At 37.6% G+C, this 25,042-nt stretch overlaps 2 protein-coding genes across 10 annotated transcripts in view; one reads left to right on the top strand and one right to left on the bottom strand.

The window, feature by feature from the left end:
- The first annotated feature begins 262 nt into the window (after nt 1–262).
- LOC5568965 lies at nt 263–21,429 on the top strand. 3 transcript variants are annotated; one of them, XM_021854102.1, is made up of 5 exons: nt 263–707; nt 767–844; nt 9,132–9,203; nt 19,618–20,454; nt 20,513–21,429. In XM_021854102.1, exons 2-5 carry the CDS (start codon nt 836–838, stop codon nt 21,143–21,145), a joined length of 1,551 nt encoding a protein of 516 aa, XP_021709794.1. In that variant the 5' UTR covers nt 263–707; nt 767–835; the 3' UTR covers nt 21,146–21,429. The 3 variants fall into 3 exon arrangements, with proteins under 3 accessions (XP_021709794.1, XP_021709795.1, XP_001652618.1); XM_001652568.2 differs by lacking the exons at nt 263–707; nt 767–844 and adding exons at nt 3,220–3,660; nt 3,746–3,849; XM_021854103.1 differs by lacking the exons at nt 263–707; nt 767–844 and adding an exon at nt 1,128–1,146.
- LOC5568954 (titin) overlaps nt 21,210–25,042 on the bottom strand; it is a 43,921-nt gene continuing 40,088 nt past the window's right edge. For all 7 annotated transcript variants that reach the window (XM_021854097.1, XM_021854096.1, XM_021854101.1 and 4 more), the window contains 3 exons: nt 22,404–23,307; nt 22,237–22,341; nt 21,210–21,839 (listed from right to left, as the gene is read on the bottom strand). In XM_021854097.1, coding sequence (XP_021709789.1) covers nt 21,657–21,839; nt 22,237–22,341; nt 22,404–23,307 — 1,192 coding nt within the window. In that variant the 3' untranslated portion in view covers nt 21,210–21,656. The remainder of the gene's footprint in view (nt 21,840–22,236; nt 22,342–22,403; nt 23,308–25,042) is intronic.

Genomic DNA, 25,042 nt, shown 5'->3' on the forward strand with positions numbered 1-25,042 from the left:
CAGATTACACTTGACGAAACCTTACACTACTTTACTAGGTCGGTAATTGTCGATCGTGTGAGTGGATTGCTCATTGTAAGAGAGATACTGCTATATTGGGATGGTCTCCCATATTGCAGTCTGGTGTGGGGGTATTGTAACCTGCTCACAACCAACAGCCTCGCGAGGGAATCATAGCTCCCCACTGTCGCCGTATGAAATGAAGGCATAGGTCTTTCTTACCATGTACAATACACTACACTCACCACAACAAAACAACAGAACACACACTCTACATCCAGCTGTAAGTCCCATGCAACACATGTTCGTCATCTCCCGATATGGAGAGAATCCCGTGCTCCAACAGCCCAACACGATATGCATAGCGCACCAATAAGCACCATAATCATGTATCAGTAACCCTCATGTATGCCCCTCTACTCCCAGAGCCGAGGATCTCACTCTCCACTGATCATCTGCTCTTATCACCACCCACAGACGATAAGAGATTACGATCTCAGCATCCATACCGAAAGGTAGAAGTGGAGCTCGCTTTAGCTGGTTAGTTAGTTCTCGGTTAACTGTCAAGCAGGCAGAACGCAGGAAAGTTCGTGGAGTGCACGTAGACGTGAGATAGCCTGACCGCTGTAGAACAAAATTTCCATTTTTTAATTCTGTGGCAAAAAGTGAAGTGGAAAGCTAATTAAGCTTATTGGGCTCAGAGCAAGGTAATAGCAGTGAAAGTGATTGGAAAGAGATCTTGTTAATCGTTAAATTTATTGCATAGCCGCAGATGTTCACTACCTTTATGCATGCTGCTCTGTAGTGCTACAATGGAGTAGAGGAGGAGGATACAATGAGATCGGTAAGCGTGAAGCTAAAGCATTTCCCAAATTGAAATCGTCTTTTGTGGTGCGGAATTAAGTGTTCCATAATGTCTCCTATATTAGGCCTTTCTATCATGACCAACTTGTGCGCCAGGCCGGGAAGGTGTCCTAGCACGATCATGGATCGGTGTGCTAGCGTTGGAGTAGCTGGCACGTCGCCGGTGAATTTGCTTCTGTCCGGGCAAGCATGCTGTCCACCAATCGCCGCGGGATACACTCGACACTGACGCCCATGCACACTAACACAGTAGGGTAATCGTAGGTTAAGCGGAAATTAAACGTAAGTACTAAAATACACCATTCTTATTATTTGCATGTGAAACGTATGCTTTTATTTTAATATGGATAGACTCGATTCATTTTCGTCAATGGTTCCGCTAGTTCGAACCAATTTTAGGCTGTTTTGGTACGTGCTTGGGGATCAGTACCACCAGCCCCTACTTTCCACCTATTTTGTCTCCGTCTCATGCGACCTTTCTTTTGGGGAGGTGACAAGGTGTCTTGCAAAATTGTTTTAATTAAAATTTCGACTTTTAATTAAAAAGCCTTGACATTTCCTAACCTTACACTTGTTTTCCTTTTTCGTAAATAAAGCAATATGAAATTCATGTAATATGAAAAATAAATAAACAATCTGAATAATAATGTAAATGAAATATCTGGGTAATAAATAAATGAATAAATAAATAAATATAATAAAATAAATACAATAAATTAATGAATAAATAAATACAATAAATTAATAAATAAATAAATAACAATCGGAAATAAATAAAGACACCTAAAGCTACTAAGCGTAAAATAAACATCAATCAAACACTTAATCGTGGAGACAAACGTTTATCGTACACTTAGACATTTGAATAAATAATTTATACAATACAAAATAAAAAAATATAACAAATCAATTAATCTGAACCATCAGCTTGCCTTTTCACCACACAAATTCATTGTTACCCAAACGGTTGGTAACAACACATGGTGCTTTCTACCACAATAAATGCTGGGAAAACACTTTAGTTATTCACATATTCATGAAATTAAACTTAAAATTATACTTCCTCCTGATATCCTGGAGGGCCTGCTAATCAATTTGATTTTGAAGATGTCACAGGAGACTTTTTCGAATGAAGCATTTGCGGGAATTCAATTTTCAAATCTTGATGGTTAAGGTTCAATGGTGTTTTTCCAAAATGTTCGAATATTTTCAAAATAAACCCTTAATCCCTATTTTGGGAAGATTAAAAACCATTTTTCAAATACTGAAAACGGATCCACGACATAAAAAAATAATGAAACGGCGCCTTCAAAAATTTGGGAACCCATGCTCTAGGGAGCAGGATCGTATTAGTGGCATTTTTTATTCACTTCGGCAGGGTTGGTTTCGGAAGTTGTCCGACTCATATTTGACACTATATGCGACATGTTGAAATGCTTCTCTGTGCAAAGTTTTAGACAATGCGGTCGAGAAAAAACGCTCATGCCAAAGTGGATCATGGAAGTTTTCCAGTAGTACTTTTCCCTATGTATGATTCTTATTCTAATTTCATGATTAGATAAAAAATTTCAACAGTTTATGACTGTTTATGCAATCCATTTATTTTAAATATTTATTTGCATTTTAGATTTTTACAAAACATCTTCGTGGGTCACACTATTGCACTTTAAGGACCACATGATGGGAACCACTAATGGCAGTTGTGTTTGATCTTTCGACCTTGACGCTTGCTCCTGCGGGGGCGAGTGACAAGGGCAGGATCAAACATGTCGCGCGTCGGTCGAGTAGTGAAATGAAAAACCGCCGCGAATAGTTAGTAGTGTTTGATCTATTGATCGAGTCGCTTGCTCTTGCGTGGGCGAGTGATGAACACATGTTCGGGGTACAATGCGTTTATCGAATAATATCGCGAATCTGATTAGGCGTGATTATATCATGGATCGCATCACCAACCATTGGTGACTCCCAGATCTTTACCTTATCCCACTAACCCAATATCCTTTCCATGACAACTGTGGAGATGCAGAGGTATACTCGGTCTCTAGTAACAACGGTTGTCTAACTAACATTCCTTCCCTTCCCCGATGACCGTAAGGACGTGGCCGGCGCCGTTATTGACTTTTAAAATTTGAGCTCTCGATTTGTTCACATTGAAGAATGGTAAGCTAATCCCAAGCCCCATTCATAAATTCCCTGTGCAACTTCGATTGTTCTGGTCAATCACGGAGTAGCAACTACGAATTGTACGGTCATCTATGCTCATGCTCATGCTCACATGATGGGAACCACTAATGATAGGTATATAGAACCATAGATTGTTACAATTTTCATAGAGTTTTGCTCGCATTCCCTTAATTTAGTAGATGACCTTCACCGTGTTTTCTATTATCTCGTTTATTTTACGAATTAAAGTTATTTGCATTTAATTTCGTGAATTGCACAAAACAGCCCCCAAAACAATGACGTCAAACCCCATTCCAACGACGAGCGCGCGCGAAGAGAGCAACGTTTCCGTTTCCTTGGCCACCAACAGCGGTTGTTTATTTTGGTCGAAGTTCATTCTCAGCAACGACTGGCTGATGTAGAACCGTACTTTAAGTAGAGCTCCTTTTCGGCCCAAAGCAAAGTTTCAAATTTCCTGTGTATTCAAATTCCTTACTAAGTGCGTGCAGTGATTACTTACATACGTTGCATCATTCAATAAAATGGCCAAGAAGGGAGGAGTCCAGCAGTTGCAGGCTGAAATCAACACCGACGAGGAATTCGAGAAATTCCTAGAACGTGATGGTCTGTTGGGTAGGTTGGCAATGTGATACGATTCAAGCCTCTAGCAATGATACTAACAATGCTTCGCATACCACATTTTCCCTAACGGCGCCAGTAATGGACATCTATACGGACTGGTGTGGTCCCTGCACCGGGATGGTGGGCAGTCTGAAGAAAATCAAACTGGAGCTGGGTGGTGATAATCTCCAACTAGCCGTGGTAAGTAGGGGAACAAGACTCAAGATGGGGTAAAATGAGTAGGGGAACAAGACTCAAGATGGGGCAATCAGAAGGATTGGAGATATGCTCATAGATTTTCCTTTGCTTTCGATACGGAATTCAAAAATTTTTCAGTGTTTGCCTAAAGTCTTCTTCTTCTTCTTGGCATTACGTCCTCATTGGGACAGGCCTGCTTCTCAGCTTAGTGATCTTATGAGCACTTCCACAGTTATTAACTGAGAGTTTTCTTCGCCAAAGTTGCCATTTTTGCATTTGAATATCGTGTGGCAAGTACGATGATACTATATGCCCAGGGAAATCAAGGAAAAGATCCTGAACCCCGGCGCCTTCAGCATGGTTTTGCTTTGTAGTCGCGGTCTCTTACCCTCGGCTAAGGCAGGTCTTTAGTCGTAAGTTGTTTCGCTGATTTCAATAACAAATAAGCGTTTCCATGCTGCGGAGCGAACTCATGGAGAAGCTTAGTTGCTGATTCCAAATGGTGTTCAACCCTCCTTATTGAGTCATTTTGAACAAAACCGCGACACGATTTAAATCGTGAAAAAGTTCAAAAGAAAAAAATGTTTTTATAGTGATAGCTAGCAAATGTTACCACTTTGAATGGCCTTAAAATGTTGCAAAATGTAGAAATGCGAAAAAACAACACACATCCTTAAACTGACACTATGGAGCATTTTACCCTACTACACCTCTACGTGTAGTGGAAGGTAATAGAATGACCCAATCGGGTAAATTAAAACACCGAGGTAAATTAAAATCCAAACTAATTGCGGTAGCAATCAATCTTCTTTTAATTATCTGAGGTTTTGCTCTCTCAAACAAAGAACAGGTGTGTGTCTATCTGTACATAGTTCGACGAAATATCATTGGATAGTGTGGAACGGCGTTGGATCAGAATTGAATGTTCTGTTCATATTTATTCTTCTGTCTGTGTGAAAAAAAGTTACGTTGTAAGTTTTAGGGGTAATATTAACCCCAAATTTCAATTTAAATCTGAACGGTTTTTCGATTTCATTTCAATTTAAAATTCAAACTTTGCTGAAGTACCCTTATACTTTCCAGGGAGCGATGATTTTAAATATTTGATCGCTGTATTTTGTAGTGATGATTAGAGGTTGCATGAACTTCAAAACAATGGCAAAGTTTTTATTACAATCAGATTTTTTTGTATTCTGATTTATTATTTTTTTAATTTCCAGAAATATCATTTGAACGTTGTAACATCATTATTATGGAACCAAATGATGGCCAGACTTCCTAAAATTCCACTTCAAAGCAGATTTCCTTAGGATATGGCTATACTATAAACTTTAAGATCCGTAATATTAATTGTGACAGACGTTCCAAACACTTTTCATTGCTGAAGTATCTTCAATGAGTTTAAAAAAAACTTTATGGATACCATTTGTACACATGGGCCGCGTAAAAGTAATAATCGCATAAGTGCCCTTTATTCAATAACTGATCAATTCCTTACGATAGAGAGTAAGAATACAGAAATTCAATACATTTCATTAGAAACGTATTTACGAATATCGTTTCACGTGTTCAGTGAGTTTAATTTTTTTAATTTATTGAACGAAGACAATATTCGATAATTTGAAAATGGCTTTTCACAATTACGTTTCTTGCATAGTAAGGCATCTTAAATTAAATGATTGACAACAGTCCAAACGGCACATAGAACAGCTGAAATCAATAGCTGTACACATAAAAATATGATATTTTTCTGAATAGAATATTGACCAAGACTGCAAAAAGAATTTCCATTTTCACACAAATGAGTACACAATTCATACACAAATAAGCTTCATATAACCTCAATTGGAAATTAGTTTGATTTGTGTTTTAGAAGTTGAGCTTGTATGTTAATCAACCATATGAATTCAACAAGAAATCGCAGGATCCCGCTATGAAAGTCAAATATAAGAATCTTTAGGTGTACGTAAAAATCCAACCGAGAACCCACCAGAACTCTGAAGAAGCTCGGTAGGAATCCACAGGATCTTGTAGAGGATTGAGATAGGAACTTGTCAAGAACTTTGAGGACATCGCTTGGAATTTAAAGATTTCGCTGCAATATTTCTAATTCTTAAGTCTCCCATGGAATATTTCAAGAGTTCATAAGGACTTTTTAGATTACCTCTAACAATCTCCAAATTCCGAAAACTTGTTCAGAATTCCCAAGATTTTTCCAGAAATTTTGAAAATACAACTAAATATTAACATTATTTCACTAGAAATTCACAAGAACGCCTTAGAGATCTTAAAAGTTCCAAATCTAGTGTTCTATCACCTACCGGCATACCCAAGTGAGCTGGTCATATAACGTGAATGCCAGAGAGGTTAGAGCTCTAGTTGAGATACTCGTAGACAGTAATAACTGCATGAAACGATGTGAACACATGACCATCTAGAATTAAATAGGCGCGTACAGGACCTCTATCAGTTGGTGCGATTTAGGGGAATATCGACGAAAATTGAGCTCTGGAATGCAGTAAGCGTAAAGCTGGCTTGTTTTTCAGATGACTAAACCTAAAGACACAATAATATTTACAATAATTTACAAATTTTAATGGTATTCAAAAATGTTGCCAAAAACGGATCCATTTTGTTGCCAAAATCGGGGGGTGCCAAGAATGGAGCATGCCAAAAACGGAGCATGCCAAAAACGGAATCCCGCTGTACAGCTATTCCATGAATCAAGTGGGTCACCAAATTCCGAGCAAATTTGCTATTTTGCCCAAGCACACAGTATTCACTGTGAAATATAACTAGAAAGAACAGCCTTTGATTAAAAGAAGGAAAATCACCAATGAATGTGTTAGCCATTTGAAATAGAAGACAATAGGGTAACCAATATATTTTGGACCCCTATATATTTTGGACCCACTGGTCCATTTTTCTGCAAATTTCCAAGTTTAAATCGAAAGACCAACTCATTTTGCATGCCATTTGGAAAGATAGGACTATTCCGTACTTGCATCAACCGTTTGTACATAGAATATGTGTTTATTTTATCTGAATTTAATTTAATTTAATTGGTTCATCCATACAACCGTTACAACACGTTACACGCAGATATTAAAGCCGTCAGAAATTTTTCAAATGTAAACAAAAACTTTTTCAAATTTCTGGACTAAAAGCGTAGAATTTCCTCGGTTTTCCATTGTCAATCGATTGATTAGACTATGGGCAAGCATATCATACAACCAGTGTCGTGAGCTTTGTCGCCAAACGATGAAAAACACCGGGGGTCCAAAATATATACTTTGAGGGTCTAAAATGAATTAGTGTGTCCAAAATAATGAAAAGCTGTACATCACAATTCAATTATTTTCGACTGGATCCTACATGACCGTTTGAGCATTTTTATCTTGTAAAGGAAGTTTTTCTCTACATTATGGCATGTTCTTTGACTTGGTTGCGCTGTGCAATTAATTAATTGGGGCAATAAACTTAAATCACTTCCTTAGGGGGTCCAAAATACGACCGTTACCCAAATCGAATGTTATTTCGGCCTAACGATCCTGTTGGCCTAACTACCTTTTCGGTCTAATGGCATTAGGCCTAACGACCTGCACCCAGAACAGCCTTTGATTAAAAGAAGGATGATGAATGTGTTAGCGGTTCGGAATATTTGAAACCCTTTCGACCTAACGGCATTCGGCCTAACGGCATTAGTTGAATTTTGCATCTTCTTAGAAACAAATTAAATAGGATGGTCCTTATTAAGGTTATAATTTTAAACCAAACTTTTTTATTTGATGAAATTTGTGGATGTGTTCTTTAAAACATTTAGAAAATGTTATTATTAACAACCTTACCGAATACACTCTTGATCTAACTCCTCATTTGAGCTCAGTAAATTGATTATTAACGTTTTAATTTAGGATGGACACAAAAAAACAGTTATTCTGGTCTAACCTTTTTGTTTTCAGTTTTACATGTATGTGTTCTTCAGTAGTGAAGAAATGATAAAAAGCATTTTGTTGAACATCGCAAATTTAAAATTCTTGATGTTACATGCAAATATAAGTGAAGAATTGTAAAATTTTGAGATGTCTATAACTCGCAGTGTTGGCTTGGTAAAAATTTTCTTTTGGAGGAATTCGAAAGGCCATACATTAGGCCATTTTTGCTGCAAAATCTGTGAGAACAAGATTTGAACGTTATTGACGTGTTATCTTCGGCAAAGTTGTAGGCATTGCTTAGATCAACAATTTTCCCATATACAATTTTTTGAAGTATTTCTATCTAAAATCCAATCTTCGTTCTTTGCAGTTGCCTAAAACTTTATGGTACATAAGGTAATAGGTAGAGATGGTCGGGTTTCCCCTTTTTCAAACCCGAACCCGACCCGTACCCGACTTATTTTATTTCATAAAACCCGGACCCGACCCGAACCCGAGACTGTAATTGAAAAGCAAACCCGGACCCGACCCGAACCCGAAAAATTTTCGCTGTTCAAACCCGAACCCGACCCGAAACCCAAAAATGTTTTCTAAGAAAAACCCGAATAGAACCCGAGTTTCAAGAGATGAGAAATTCATTGTTTCTGATGCATAAGGAAGCTTTTAGGTTGTTACTCTGTTCACCATTCTCACCAAACCCGACCCAAACCCGACAAAACCCGACTTTTTTCAAGCCCGTACCCGACCCGTACCCGATAATTTTGTAGCATTCAAACCCGAGCCGAACCCGAACCCGAAAAATTTTAAATTTTCAAACCCGAACCCGACCATCTCTAGTAATAGGCTAAATCTAAAATGCCGTAAAAAGTGTACTACGATCTATCAAACTTGGAAACATTTTGCAGTACCAAGGGGCCAAATGTAGCACTAGAAGTTGTACCCAGCCTGATCCCGATTACTATGTTTCTATTCGTCTCTGGTTTGACTGTGTTATGGAATGTTTCAACTGCAAACGATTACTATTATATTGGTACTCATGTTAAAAATATAAAAAAAAATATTTATGACCATAATCTACTAAAAACTATCAAAATTACTCCGATTTGAGATACATTGTTCAAATGTTTTCATCAATACATTTGTGACAGAAACCCACAGTGCATAATACAAATTATTCGTACAATGAACTTCATATTAATTATGGCCCTTGGTTTTGCTTCCTCATAAACTTCTCGAATGTTAACACTAGACAGTATTTTTATCACTTTTGGCTCAGTGTGCCTATACCTATATGTAAGCATCATTCAAGTTTATTGTTCTTAATGGTTTGTTGTCTTTTGTCTTTTGCAGTGCAAATCTGACGATATCGAAGCCTTGAAGAGATTCCGGAACAACAGTGAACCGACCTGGCTGTTTGCCTCGGTAAGATAAAATCAACCTATATTTTTTATTTTTATGAGCGTTGGTATTGATGTGGTCATCGTAGTGTTTCTACATAAAGGTTCAGGCATATGAAATATACCTATTTATTTTGATGATCATGTCTAATGCCTTCAACATTCTGATACGTTTTTTTTTAATATCGTTTCTCGCTATCTAAGTTTATTATCGATTTTTGAAGGCAATTGAAGAAAAGTTTGGGTTTGCTTTTTTCATACGTTTTTCCATGCAAAATAATCCACTTTAAATAGTTTCTCAACCGATTTTTATTTTTTATTTGCCTTGACGAATTACAAATTACCTTCATAAATTACAGATACGTTTAATTTTTACAAAAATAAATGTACCAAGACAAAAAACTACGCGTCGAATCATCTAGGTGTCTTCAGCGGATTTGTTTATTTAGTGATGAAGACCAAATCCGCAGAAGAGCGTCATTGCCAACCTGCAATAGTCTAGATTTTTTAGGTTTAATTTTACAAAAAATGGAAGATCCGGATAAAATTTTGAGGTGAATTTGTAAGGTTCGCCATATACGACATACAAGATCGATCTTATTCCGGATTCCAGATCTAGACTTATTCCAGATGTTATCATCCAGACTTTTGCAAATATGACTTGGAATTCGTACTAAATAAACCAAGATGTTTTTACGGTGAAAATGTTTGTTATCATATTTTTTTTTGCTAAACCAGAGAGAGAGAATGTATCCCACAAATTTATTACTTTAACGTCTATCCAAATAACATCGCAAAAGCGATTTGGTTGCATAATCTATGCTTAGCGAAGGATACGCTATATACCTACTATCTCATATATGAACTGTTGCTCTAACTCGACATGCAATCCAATAACCAATACGTAAATAGTTGAGGTGATGTTCTAACATCTAGCCGATGAAAATGGAACATCACCTCCAACAGTTGGTTTCGTGATTTCTTTAGAAGATACCTTCCTCTGATGCGAAGGCTCCTGGCCAACCCGTTTAGAGAACGTTGCTGTTGCCTACATACTCGCCAACATAATTCCAATAAATGCCAACCCATTAATGGATGTTGCACGCGATTCAGAGACAGAGTAAAGTGGTTTTTGTCCCAGTTTCTTGTTACAAGCTAATGTGCGACAGGCAAACCGAGGCGTGTATGTTTCGTGCCCTGATGATGATGTTTTGCGCGCAAGAAGCTGTTCTTGTAGATATTTACAGCACAAAACAATAGTATATTTTCGAAGCATATCGAATATGGATGAGAAAAGACCTGTCAGTAATAACAGCATAAAATAATTAAGAACTGTTCGGAACAGAGTAAATAGTAGTAATAAAATTTACAAATTCAAGAAGGAAAATAAAACCTTCGAAAACCTTTTTTATCATAGTTAAACTTTCAATGGATACTGAAAACCTCATTCTGCTTTTTACGAAATTATGTAATCGCATGGTACGAAGTGTTTCTGTACGAGCGTGATGTACTGCTACAGTTTTACCATCAGGTCTACGTGTGGAAACGCTCTGTTACTTGTTGCGCTACAAATCTGTAATTTACACTGCAGTAACTTGTACAGCTTAGAGGTATTGTCCATTGTTTGGCTAATAAAGCAATTTGTGAGTGAACATATGGTTCTCACTCGCCTCTGCCGCGTGCTGAGCTATCGCATCAATGTAGGGAAATAATACCTCGAGAATATCTTACATAAATGTAGGGTACATGAATTATGATACCTAGAACAGACACGTATCACGTAGTCCTACATAATGAAGAAAGGAAATTATTTGCGCATTCATTGCCTCGCCTAGATAGAATCACTGTCCTCTAGAATTCATTTTTTACAATATCATTAAGCGTTAGTTCACGAATTGAAATCATCTATGCATTAACCTAGTTCAGTTGCCGATGATTACTGTAGTGTCATTCTACTATCAGGACTGATCCCAACTTAAATCTTCGATAACTACAGTCGCAATAGATTCAGTCATGCACCAGCCAATTCATTGCTCCATATCATGATAAAACACAGGCATGTGGCAACAAAGCGAGCGCAAAACAGAAAATCAATTCCAAAACGGTTAAATTACAATTACGAATATGCCACATCATGTCTTCGTCGGCTGTAAATATCGACATGACCAAATGGTTTGAAGGTTTTATTGCTGGCACAAGTTCTATAGTAGCAGATTCTAGCGCATAACCTTCCAAATGTAAAGATAAAAAGGAGTGATTGACTGCGCTTGATTTATAAACAAATCAGAAAAGTTTTTATGAAGCTGTCAAGCTTGCTCATGGTCTGATTTTGCAAGCATTAACATAGGTCGTTCATGCGCTGTGTTTGTCCCATAAAATGACAAAGAGCGTCACAATCCTATGTAAACGTTTGGTAATCAAATGTCGGATCCATTTTATTGCGTAATTTTCTTCGATACATTGTAGGTCGGTTTTAAGGTCGTAAATTCTATAATAGCTCTTTATAACGTCAATGGTTAGCAATTGATGGTCTTAGGCAGGTTTGTATGATTAATCCTTGGGCAAAAGAGAGGAAAAAGTGTGTAACATTAGGTAACACACAACAGTGCAATTTCTTGTTACATTCTCTTTGTATCAATATTAAATTTTAAGGAAATGCTGTTCCGCAGCATTAGGTAGGCCTGCCACTGTCTCTACTTGCAAGTGTGTATTTTATTTGGATAGAATCGAATTGACAGTCAAACCGTGTCTGTATACAAATCAATAGATGGACAAATTATGAGTGCTGCGGTAAACGCGCAGCTATTCAGCAAGACCAAGCTGAGAGTCGTGGGTTCGAATCCCACCGGTCGAGGATCTTTTCGGGTTGGAAATTTTCTCGACTTCCCAGGGCATAGAGTATCTTCGTACCTGTCACACGATATACGCATGCAAAAATGGTCATTGGCATAGTAAGCTCTCAGTTAATAACTGTGGAAGTGCTCTTAAGAACACTGCTGAGAAGCAGGCTCTGTCCCAGTGGGGACGTAACGCCAGAAAGAAGAAGATGAATGAAATTATGAAAAAAAAAAAATATACACGTGCTTAGGTCCCCCAGTGACTCTTGTATGCTAGGCGAACGCTTTCACAGCTAAGGCACTGAGCCACTTGACGACTCAACAATTCAGAAGGTTACAAGTTTCGAATGCAAATCCCACACAACGCAAAACATTGTCTTCAGGAATTCTTCCAGAGATTCTTTCACCACTCTTTAAAGAAAGTTCTAAGTCCTCCAGGAATTCATCCAGTTATATGTCGTCCAAGATTTCCAGCTAGGGTGTCGTCCATGATTTCCGGTTATTATCAAAAATCCGGAAATTATCATAAATATAATCCAGGCGGGGAATTTTCAAAGATATGTTTTAGAAACTTTTGGAAGAATTCTTGAAAACAATCTAGAGATATTTCTAGAAGTACTTCTGTAGTAATATCGGATGAAACTGCTGTACAAATTCCTGATAAACTTTTGCAAGGATCGCTAAAAAAAATCCTGGGCTCGAAAGGAAGTTCTAGTGGATGTACTAGCTATGGTAATTATTGTAGAGATAATTGATCGAATTTCTGGATGATATCCAGCAGGATGTTCTGAAGGAATTCCTTTTGAAACATCGCACGTAATTTATGAACAAGTTTATGTAGGAACCATCGGAATTTTTGGATTACACTGCTGAAATCGTCATAGGAACTCCTGCAGAAAATTTGTTTGTTTTAAAATAAACCTTTGAGGCTCTTTCTCGAAGAACTCCTGTGGGAATCTTTGCAGAAGCTGGTTTAAAAATAAGTGTGAAAATATCTGGAGAATCCTGGAATAGTCTGTGTGTTTTCAGAATAATCCCAATAAAATATTGCAGCTAGATTTTTTTTCTGGAGGGTCCGTTTTCTGGCAATCCGTCGCAATAATCATAATTTTATACTTATACATAATAGACAGTTTCACAAAAATAAAAATTTCTGGGATTCAACCAGTCACCCCCAAGTCCTAGTTGCAATACTAAAACAAACTACCAGACAAATTTTCATCCAATTTGGAGAAGATTAGGAGGTGCCTCAAGTCGAAATTGTGTTTTTTGGCTATTTTTTGCATTCAAAAAATTCTACCGAGAATTTGGAAAAATGAAAATCAAAATAAATACCACTGGTTGAACGTATTATTAGTACTTTACAACTTTTGAGAACACTGTATGCCGATAAGAGATGGTTTTGACCTCACAAAATTGATTTCTGTTCATTAAAGTACCTGTAAAACATACATTTCTCTACAGTTTTTGTTCTACGAGATTCTAAAACTCATGCCTAATCATAAAAGTTCAATCGTAGTATCATTCCTTTGTCATTTCTGAACATTATTGTAGTACATTATTTTTGTATCCGAATTACAGATAAATTGTAAAAAATCGTCGGAAATACGACATTCCTCATTCCCCTGCATTTAAAGCTGCTGCCAAATGGCGCAATGGCTGACATGTTTAAAAATTGAACATAGTAGCTTTGCTTTTTCAATGATGGATGATGATTGAAGAAAACATCTAGCAAATGTCATCAACGCAGTCGTATTTCAAACAACATTCGCATTTGATGCCAAGCATTTACATATGTGATATAGCCCCGAGGTCAAGCTTCTCGACTACTGATCTTGAGGATCAGAGTTTGATCACGCGAGTTCATTTAGAGTGTTCTTTTTTTTTTTTTCAATGGACCAAATGACTTGAGGCCAACAAATTTCATCACGATTCATTGTTCAAAAGTGTATCTTGTGGCTGAGTCTTAATCAATAGAACTCACAAAAATCTCCCACTCTTAAGTGAATGAAGAGAAATGCTCAGGTAGTGATTTGCGCCTTTAGTCCTTTTTCTATGCTGCATATAATAAACATTGGTTTCACTCGAAAAAAAGAATCACACTCTGATCCTCAAGATCGGTAGTCGAGAAGCTTGACTTCGGGGCTATATCACATATGTAATTGCTTGGCATCAAATGCGAATGTTGTTTGAAACACGACTGCGTTGATGACATTTGAAAGCCGTTTTCTTCAATCATCATCCATCATTGGAAAAGCAAAGCTACTATGTTCAATGTTTAAACATGTCAGCCATTGCGCCATTTGGCAGCAGCTCTAAATGCAGGGGAATGAGGAATGTCGTATTTCCGACGATTTTTTACAATTTATCTGTAATTCGGATACAAAAATGATGTACTACAATAATGTTCAGAAATGACAAAGGAATGATACTACGATTGAACTTTTATGATTAGGCATGAGGTTAAGAATCTCGTAGAACAAAAACTGTAGAGAAATGTATATTTTATAGGTACTTTAATGAACAGAAATCAATTTTATGAGGTCAAAACCATCTCTTATCGGCATACAGTGTTCTCAAAAGTTGTAAAGTACTAATAATACGTTCAACCAGTGGTATTTATTTTGATTTTCATTTTCCCAAATTCTCGGTAGAATTTTTTGAATGTAAAAAATAGCCAAAAAACACAATTTCGACTTGAGGCACCTCCTAATCTTCTCCAAATTGGATGAAAATTTGTCTGGTAGTTTGTTTTAGTATTGCAACTAGGACTTGGGGGTGACTGGTTGAATCCCAGAAATTTTTATTTTTGTGAAACTGTCTAATACATAATTATACTTTTTTTGTGGTTCCAGCGAATACATATACGAATATACGGAATCCCGTTTTTGGCATGCTACATTTTTGCCACCCTCCGATTTTGACAACAAAATGAATCCGTTTTTGGCAACATTTTTGAATACCATTATTTTTTTTAATATCATAGTGTTTTTTGCTTCAGACATTTAAAAACAGGTCAGTTTCGCCCCGACTACATTCTATAGCACTATCTTCTTGGATATTCACCGAAATTCCAGCAATTATTAGGGCTCAGGTATTAGCTTATATACTTCGGTATGATCATGTATTCACAACCAGTGTTGCTCAGACTCATTTCCCCGAAAATAACATTTTCTGAACTACGAAGCCACGAACTACTACAACCATGCTCTATCCTCCTAAGATAGAAAAGCAGATGGTTAAGCTTGAGTACTGCACACAAAATCGATCAATTTTGATCCCAGAGAGCCACAATTCAAGTTTCGGTGAAATGAAATGAATGAGTGAGTGAAGGCCCACCGAGATCGAAACTGTCGGATCCCATGTGCAACACTCAAGCCCAACCATCTCCCCCTCCATCTCAGGAATACAACGCACAGTTAAATATAACAGTTCATGGCTTCACAATTCGAATTTCGGGGAAATGAGTCTAATCAACACTGTTCACAACCTTTCATGGCGTCAATAATATCTTTAAATATCTCAATAACAATCAACATCTTTTCTCAAGCATCCCTATTGTCCCACATGAGTCTTAAGGCGAAGTAGGCCGTCATTGAAATTTGTCTGCGTCGTTGATGATTGTTGCTAAATAAATCATGTCACAATTTCGAATTAAAGAAAATCATTTGGTATTTCACTGATGCATCTGAAAAAGTATCAGTATACTTTCTGCATGTCAGCGCATATAGTGATATTTTTCCGGGCCTATATGAACTATGGACTGAAATAGCGAGCTGCATTGTCAACATGGCTGCCAAAATGAATGACGGGCTACTTAGCCTTCATAAAAACCACTTTTCTTCAGATTTGAAACAGTGTGGTTCGAACAAAGCACAAGAATTGTCTCGCCACAACGCACAAATTTTGTCTTGGCTTTTCAGTTGACAGTTTTCATCATTGTGGAATTAGGTTCATTGCGTATGTAAAAGTATAAATACAGGACCTTATGAGTAGTGTGAAGAGAAAAGTTAGTACATTTGGATATGGAAATGAAATTTAATAAAACAAACCTGGAAAAATATTCATAGCATGTTTCAGTTTACTCTCTGAATGTTTGAAGATGATTGGTTGAACGTGAGAATTTTGCCAAATATTTGTGTGTGTGTCGCAATTTGATTCCATACAGCAAAACGTTGTGTCTCTTAACTTATGGAATTTCGTGAAATAAATTGCGTTATACGAATAAATTTCAGAAGTGTCAATGTACCTATAACCCATACTTTTATAGAAGCTATGAAAATGACGACAAACCGGTTTCTTTTTTGGGCCTACATGTTATGTAGCTTATTTTATCACTTAACATTTTTCAAAAACTTGGGTAAAATCAATCAATATTTTGAAATAAGTGAAATAATACGATGGGCCAAAACAGAAGTCAGTAAAACAAAATATATTCGATACCTTACTGAGTTTAAATGCTTGTCTGTGTAATGAGTGTGTATATTGATCTATCTACATTAATTAACAAGAGGCGTGGTGGCCAAAGAGCGGCCCGCGGATCTCCTGAATATGATAAACTTCGTACAATTTTCGTCAGGAGGCCGTACTACCCCTAGAGTAATCATGAATAGCACACTGATCCATTCGGATAACTATCTTCGATCAGAAATACAGCCGATTCATTTCCCTTTTTGTTAGATATTTTATATGACGTTCGATTTTCTAACATTATTATCATAGGGATGTTCTGGCAGGAGTATACTACGTACCATATCAAGATTTTTTTTATCAAAGATACGAGCCACACAAAATAATCTCAAGATGTTTCTCACAAGATCCTGGGTCTTGAAGTTTCCCAACTGCATCTTGGAGAATCCTTTTTGGAATCCTAAGTTATTCTAGTGGGCTTCTAGGACTTCTCAGCGGATTCTTGAGGATGCTGGGTAAAATCTGGGTATTCTTAGCGGACTTTATGGGTTTCTTGTGGAATTATTATAATATATAATTGGTTACTTGGGATGCTGCGTTAAACCTAGTGATTACAAGTTAACTCCTGAGATTTATAGGATTTATTGTGGAATACTGTGGATTTCTAGTTATATCTCCTAGAAAAACCTTGAAGATTCTGAATTGGTTTCCAGCGGAATTTGGGGGATTGCAAGCCTGACAATAAAAGACTTCTGAAAATTTTCATCGGAAACTTGAAGTTTTTCAAAAATATCACAGCAAAATCTTAAAAACTTAGGTGATAGCCTCAGTGAGCTTTTGGGTATATGACAATTCCTATCGGAATCCTAAGCAAGTTTCTGACTATTGTAGGCGAGATCCGTTGGATTCCTAGCTAGATGCTTCAGAGTGTGGTTTTTTTACGAGCACTTGAAGATTCATATCAAGCTCTTCGAATTTCATAGCAAAATCTTGTAAATTTCCATTGATTTCATATATAGGCTTGAGACACATACGTACATATATAGCTCATCTTCAAAAACACATTTAATACTCATTTACAATTAAAAAGATAAGAAGCCTTTTTGTGTATTCTATAATTACGGGTCGCATTTATGGATCATGAGGACTTCATGCGAATGAGCACCACTGTTCTTTTTTATAATTGTTCTATGAGTTTGACATCCATAATATTATGAAAAATCCTATAGAATGTGATCGCTCTACCTGTGCCAAAACGCTAAGCCCCTCGCCTAATAAGAGAATAAATAAATAAATAAGAGAACAAAATTGATGTTTTACTTCAGTGTATTTTTTCTAGTATTAATAAAGATGCAGTACAGATCGAACGCAATTTATTTCGATTCGACGCAAATCACCCGAAAACCAATTCTGACTGAGCTATTTCTATAAACATTTTGGTCCTATCGAACCTGATTTGATTGAGTATGGTTTTTCGAGTTGATTTGGGCCGAATTTCAGTGAATAGTTGTTCTATAATTACGGGTCGCATTTATGGATCATGAGGACTTCATGCGAATGAGCACCACTGTTCTTGTTTATAATTGTTCTATGAGTTTCACATCCATAATATTATGAAAAATCCTATAGAATGCTTAGTCAAAATTCTATTACACAGCGATAAAAAAGTGACATTTTTGCGTGTGTCAAGGATCTAATTATGTGTCTCTAGCAGATTTGGAATTGCTGTATCTGATGCTGTTCTCAGAAATGTTCCAGCAGGTCACAATTTTTGCTACAGGTCGCCAAAGTTGTATAAAATACTGTTTTCATCGATGTTTACATCAAATTTTAGGTATGATTTATCAAACTTTTCTGTGATTTAATTAACCAAGCATGCAATATATGACTTATACTTTTATTTCAGATATAATTCGATTGAAATTGCACAATTATGGTTAAATCGTGGTTGAATAGCACAATTTTTGAAGATTATTCCAGTGTAGGGGCAAGCTCACCTCTTGTTCTAAATGATGTTATCGATAGATTTCAAAAATATAAGAAACACTTGATGATTTGAGATTTTTGAAAATGTCCCTTCTTATGAGGTTTTTAAACGAGGCACGGGCAAGAGTGCCACTCGTATGGGGCAAGAGATAAAAACTGAGGGATAAAAGTTGACTTTTAGTTAAAAAGTAATTTAACGAAATTAATTTAGTTCTCATATCGGCTGTAACAATGAATGTCCAAAATTCCTAATAGATTTCATTGAGGAACTTCTCTCATATTCCTAAGATGATTCGTGAGTAATTTATTGAAGGAATTCCTGTAAAAATAATAGGGACACTTTTGAAAAAAATCAGCGTTTGAACTCTTGAAGCAGTTTTTGTAAGCTTATCACAAAAATCCCTGAACAAACTTCTCCAAATATGCTAAAATAAACTTTAGTGGGTTCTTCTGGAGAGATTCCTTTAGGTTACATTAAAAGATTTTCTGTACCTAGTAGCTACTGGAAAAATCACTCTAAAAATTTCCTGAAAAATCTCCGGAGGAAATCCAAAACGAGTTATCGGATCAATTCCTATGGAAATCACTGGACTAATACCTTCTGTTTTACTAAAGGATTCTAAGAGAATTGCTTCAAGCATACCTATTGGAAGGGTGCGGGTCATCTGGTATAAATTCATTTGGCATAAGGTTATTTGGCATAATGGACATTTGGCCTAAATCCCGTTTGGCATAATGACCATTTGGCAAAACTTTCAAAATATGCCTGTTCTTGATGAAATTTATTTATGCCAAATGACCATTATGCCAAACGGCGTTATGCTTAATGACCTTATGCCAAATGACCCAGACCCCTATTGAAATACTTATAAAAAATTGGAAAAATACATGCAAAAATTTCTGGTGATATCTATAGAGGAGAATCCTTTAGATGAGTCTCTGAATGTATGTTTTAGGATTTTCTTGTAAAATTCCTGTAGCTCGTTTTTGAGGTATCTATGAAGGATTTTCAAAAGAACCTGTGGATGATACGCGTGGAAATTCATCTTTCGTTTTGGCTATCAAAAGAACATGCCTTTAACTTTCAACACACAAATGCGGCTAAGTATCAGTTTCTATTGAATAATTTGGTACCTTTTTTTAAAATCAGTCTTATTTATTAAAATTCTATTGCATATCCTTCTTTCAATTGCATTTACATTGCAGCATGGTAAAATCGTGAACCTCATGTTCGGCACCAACGTTCCGAAGCTGATCAATCTCATCACCGAAGAATTGGACATCGAACTGAAATGTCGTGCAGGAGAAGTCGAACGAAAGTACTACGAACTGTACGAGTTGACGCCAGAGGAGCAGGAACGGGAAGATGCTCGAAAGGCTATAGAAGATGAAGCCGAGAGGATTGAAAAAGAGGCTGCGATCAAGAAGCGCCGGGATTATATCATAAGTGTAACGGATACGATCATGGAGAATATTCAGGACATGGGAATCACCTTATTTATGCCACATGTCCACAAGGACGTTTACAAAAAATTGAACGAACATGCCGAGAAGCATGATCTGCACTTCAAAGAAAAGCGGTTGGTATATTTGAACCCGAAGATGTTAGAAGTGCTTCATTTTGACTGTGAAAACCGAATGGACGATGAAGTTTTTGAGCAGATTTTCTACAAGGAAGTTCAGGGGTACGTTTGGAAGCGTCAGGACGATGTTAGTCGCGCTCCAGAAGATGTTATTGGTGATTTCGTTCGGTTCCTGACCGAGCCCAATGAAGTTCTGGACAACGACGGCAATGTGGAAAAGGTAATTCCCCCATTGATCGAACCGCTGGAGATGCTGTATAATGCGAACGATGGAACCTGGAAGATGATAGATAAGAATCCAAAGAAAAAGAAGAGTGGTGTCAATTTGAACGCATCTCAAAGCACGTCTTCGAAGGAAACGTTCGACGAGGAAAGTTGTCCAAAAATCTACGTCCCTGGCGTATGGAGTCCCACCAACCGAAGAGCGACGGCTGCGTTGTTTTATCTGCTGTTCAGACATGTAAGATTAACTACAAACATTATGTGGAGAAATGCTCAAATTTGTCTTTCCATTTTAGCTAACTGAAAGCTTTCTCGGACCGGACCCTGTTCCGGAACCACCGCACATCTGTATTGTATTCGACGCCTACAAGAAGCGGGACGTTTTCGAAGTGATTGCCAAGTTCAACCGAGACGTGATGGCTTACGGTTATTTCACGTCTGGTGATCCAAAAACGGCGGAACTAATTGCTAAAAAGACTGAACGCTATGTGCGTTTGAAACCGAATGTCAATGACAAACTGATATTGAAAGTGGCCAAAGCTACCAGTCATGCAATGCTGGCGCTAACGGCAGTTGGACCGTGTTACATCAGTCAGAATGCAGTCGAAGGCCAGGAGGAATGTGCTCTGCTATTCCCACCGAATTACGATAATATTGAGGAGGAGGCGGAAGCTGGGGAGGACACAAAGAAGAAGCACAAAAAGAAGCGACGTGGCAAGAAGAGTGACACATCGCTATCGACCTCGGAATCGGCCACTTCGTCCACACCAACTGCTGACCCAGGAGCGGATGGTCAAGGTGAAGGCGGAGAGTTGGGAACCATTGGAGAAGGTTCAACTGGGGAAGAAGGCGAAACAACGTCTTCGTCTACCAATTCCCCAGAGAAGGTCGGAGGACCTGGTGAAGAGGGTGAAGAACAAAAGACTTAGACTGCACACGATTGATTGGGGATTTTCTTTTTGTTCAACTTCATTAAGAGTGCTTTTGAATGGATTTCTGTGTTGCAAGTAAAATTATTATTTTGTGTTTGCTTTCTTAATGTAACAAAATAAATAAGCAAATCTGGAATACCGGATTTTCTGTACGGTAAAATCTGGGTATCTAGCTCAAGTATGTGTAATACAAATTACTCAATATTACTACATATTACAAGTGTGTGAATCTTTCTACTCTTCTGAAGCTTGATGTTTTACCTTTTTTCGAGTTCCTCAATGTCGAATAATAAAACTATAAGAAAATGTATACACCTGCTATGGATTCGCAATTAGATCAAAACTAAAATATCACCTCTCTGTTGCGAAATATTAAACTATAATCTAAACCGAATCAGTCTCTATTGTAAAACCAAAAAACTTTCGCTTCCCCTTCAGATTCAATTCAAAGCACTTCCAAACTACATACACTAGCCCCTTTCCAGAGAGAATGAAAGATGAAACGGACTCACTTCAGCCGGAAGGGTCGCACACGCACAAAGCCAGCCTGGTACCCGATGGCGTAGTATTGATGGGACTTGTCGTTGGGATTCCACTTGACCTGGTTGATCCGGATGCCCGGGTATTCGTGCAGCAGGGCACGTCGGAACGTTTTCACCTGTAGCGATTTGAGGTCCATTCGAGCGGGGTTCTGCGGAAGGGAAGGGAAACAGAAGACAGGAAGCATGTGAGTTAGAAATTTGGGCTGCATTCGCGAAAAAAAATTGCGTTCGAATCGTTCTTTATACGGAGGCGCATGGTCGCTGGTAAAATGCATTATCAGGATGATTTCACACACGGTGTCGATAAAGCAGAGCAAGGATGCTTATTTAGCTTATTTTTGCTGTATGCAATTATTGCTGGAACAGTGAGGAATAAGAAAACGGATTCTTCTGGAAATAATTGCGTAAAACTCGAATCAGAGAGGTATACCCCTCCCAACCCCACGTCACTATTTTTATATTGGAAATTTGAGGCTTTGTATGAACCATTAACACTGCACAGTTCTTATGCGTTTTCATAGAAAGGTTATTAGGTACTAAACTTACCTTATCGAAGTCCGAAAACAGCACGCAATAGTTCTTCTCGAACTTGTTGTAAGAGTTATCCATCTGTTCTTCATTGACTTTCACCGATATTGTTGACGTCAAAACCTACGAAATATAAATTATGTGTTTCAAAGATCTATTTTTATCAAATTTTTGTTCAAACTTACATATTTAATCTGCGCTGGATTCTTCTGGCCCATGTTGTGAATAAAGGCCATCGGTTTATGGCTCAGCACGTCGCCGCCATCGGTACCGATCACGTGCGTCGACAGATGATCGCTGTTGCTCATGTCAGTTGCTTCCGCCGTATGAGTATACAACGGATGCAACCGCACGCCAATCTCACGGGGCTGATGGAACGTCAAAGCGCACCGGTCGATGGCATACACATCGTCGAAAGCCATCGTTATCAGCGGGAAGTGGATATTCCAACAAGCCGTCGTAACTTTACTACGGGCGTTCAAACTACAAATCTCCATCGGCATGTAGCCCGTGTTCAGGTCGTAGACAACGACCTTCCTGTCCGCATTACATACCAAAAGATAACGAGAATCTTCCGAATAATGAAGATCGACAGCGGTCACGCACGAATCGGGAATGAACACCTTATGAACGGGAAGAAGTGCCCGAACGTTATCTTTCGTTCCGGTTAACAGAGGCGAAGTTGACGTGGCATTCCACACTGCGACCGTTCCGTTCGAATAGCCCGCTGCCAACATCGAGTGGTGTTTGCTCTTGGACCACGCCAACTTCACGGCACTATGGGACTCATACGACGAACAACAGCTTTGGTCCGCTAAGGACAGAGTCAGCTTGAGCACCGGAGCCAAGTTGATCACTCGGCTACTGTTCGAGATCAGGTGTTCATAGCTGCGCCCCAGCGAAAAGATGTGAATATTTCCGTCCGACCCGGCCGCGGCAAGCAAGCCCAACCGATCGTAATCGTCGCCGGAGGTCTTGGAGTTGTAACATCCACTCGGGCAGAACTTCAACGCCCAAATCGGACCAACGTCGCACGCTATGGAGTACAGTAAGGTGGGTTTGGCATTCTCCGCTTTTTTGTTGTAGATTCTGCGGGATGGAGAGAAAAGAATTCAAATTCTATACTGATGGGTAAGTTTATTAGACCGTTACACAAAATCCGAAAAGTCTGATTCAATTGGTCATCTCTTGTTCTAGATTGCAATGCCAAAATAAGCTTCCAGACATATTATCATCCATTTTTTGGAGATGATTCAAGTTGAATTTGTCTATCTAGCTGATAGTGATCAGCCACAAAATTATAGTGACTTTAGCGGACTTTGGGGCAAGTGTGCCACTGTGCCACCCCTGCTTTTCATAAAAACTACAATATGTATTTTTTCTTTGAGCTTAACAATATGTTCCCTTATAGTTCATAATACAATGATTAAAATATGATGAAAATTGCTCTATTTTTCACGTATTTACATCGACTTGTGCGAAGACAACCAAATTTGAGTGGATTTTTATAGGATTTCGTTGTTTCTAAATAGCTAAAGGTAATTTATTAACAGATTTTTCTAACGTACTGTACATCGTGGAACTATTCAAATGTGTAAGTTATTGTGGCATTTGAACCAAAAAAGTATTTCGTTTTACATACAAAATCCAGTTTGGTTGAAATGTATACTTATTGGGGCAAGAGTGCCACCTATTAGGTAAACAAAAATTGTTAGAGTGAAATTTATAAAAATGTAAACATCATCAACAATATCATAATAATAAACCAAAATGAGGCACCAGTAGTAGTTTCTGAAGTGTAGTAGGGGAATAACTGACATTTTTGCCCCCCAAAATGATTTTTTCTCAAAACATTCAATAATAAACAAACATTCAATAATCAAATATAATATTATTATTTAATATTAAACATATTCGTCGTAATATAAGGGCAATACATATATTGTATTGAATGGAGACAAAAATAACCATTTTAGTTATTCAAATTGAGTAATAGAGAGTTACGCATGTTTTGAACCTTGTTATAAAGCATTCCCTTATTACGGTAAACTTAAAATTATTTTTTAAATTATCGATAAGCGTCTGCTTTGTAAGTAATATTAATGGGAAATAAGTAAAATTGTATTACAAGTAGAATTATACATGCGATGTTTATTCGGTGGCCGTCTTGCCCCATAGTGTCGAAAAATTTGTTATTTTGGATGGTATTTGAGAAGCTCCAAAACTAATACTTTTTTAAATTATTTTCTTTTTAAATAGCACAGTGGTTAGGAAAAGATGTGAAACTAACATCATGAGGCTAAATTGGTGGATTTTATAAGCTTTAGGCATAGTTAGAGAACAATTTGCTTAAGGTGGCACACTTGCCCCAAATTCCGCTAGTGACTAAAATTACCAAAATAGTGACCAAACAGCGACTTCATAACTACAAACATTATTACAAAACATCTGTTTAGAAACGAAAACATGGAATATTAACAAACTTTCATATTATGTAAAATTCAGAATGAAGATAATAAATCATGGAGCTGTTTAGTGGAATATCTATAAGAACTGAAAAACCGAATTTAGTACTGCCATCAGTGCACCAGTATCCGCTCATGTTCCAGTAGCCCGCTCACACTGAAAAAAGTAAATTTGATAACTATAGCCTCTACACGTTCAAATCGACAAATTGAATTATACTGTGGACATTTTTTTGTGTATTTACTCAAAATACCCTACTATTTAAACTCGTGAGCGGGTACTGGTACGTTGACGGTATACCATTTAATTCCACTAGCATGAACATGAGCATTGGTGACCGTACAATTCGTAGTTGCTA

This window comes from Aedes aegypti, chromosome 3 (genome assembly GCF_002204515.2).
Source record: "Aedes aegypti strain LVP_AGWG chromosome 3, AaegL5.0 Primary Assembly, whole genome shotgun sequence".
NCBI lineage: Eukaryota > Metazoa > Arthropoda > Insecta > Diptera > Culicidae > Aedes > Aedes aegypti.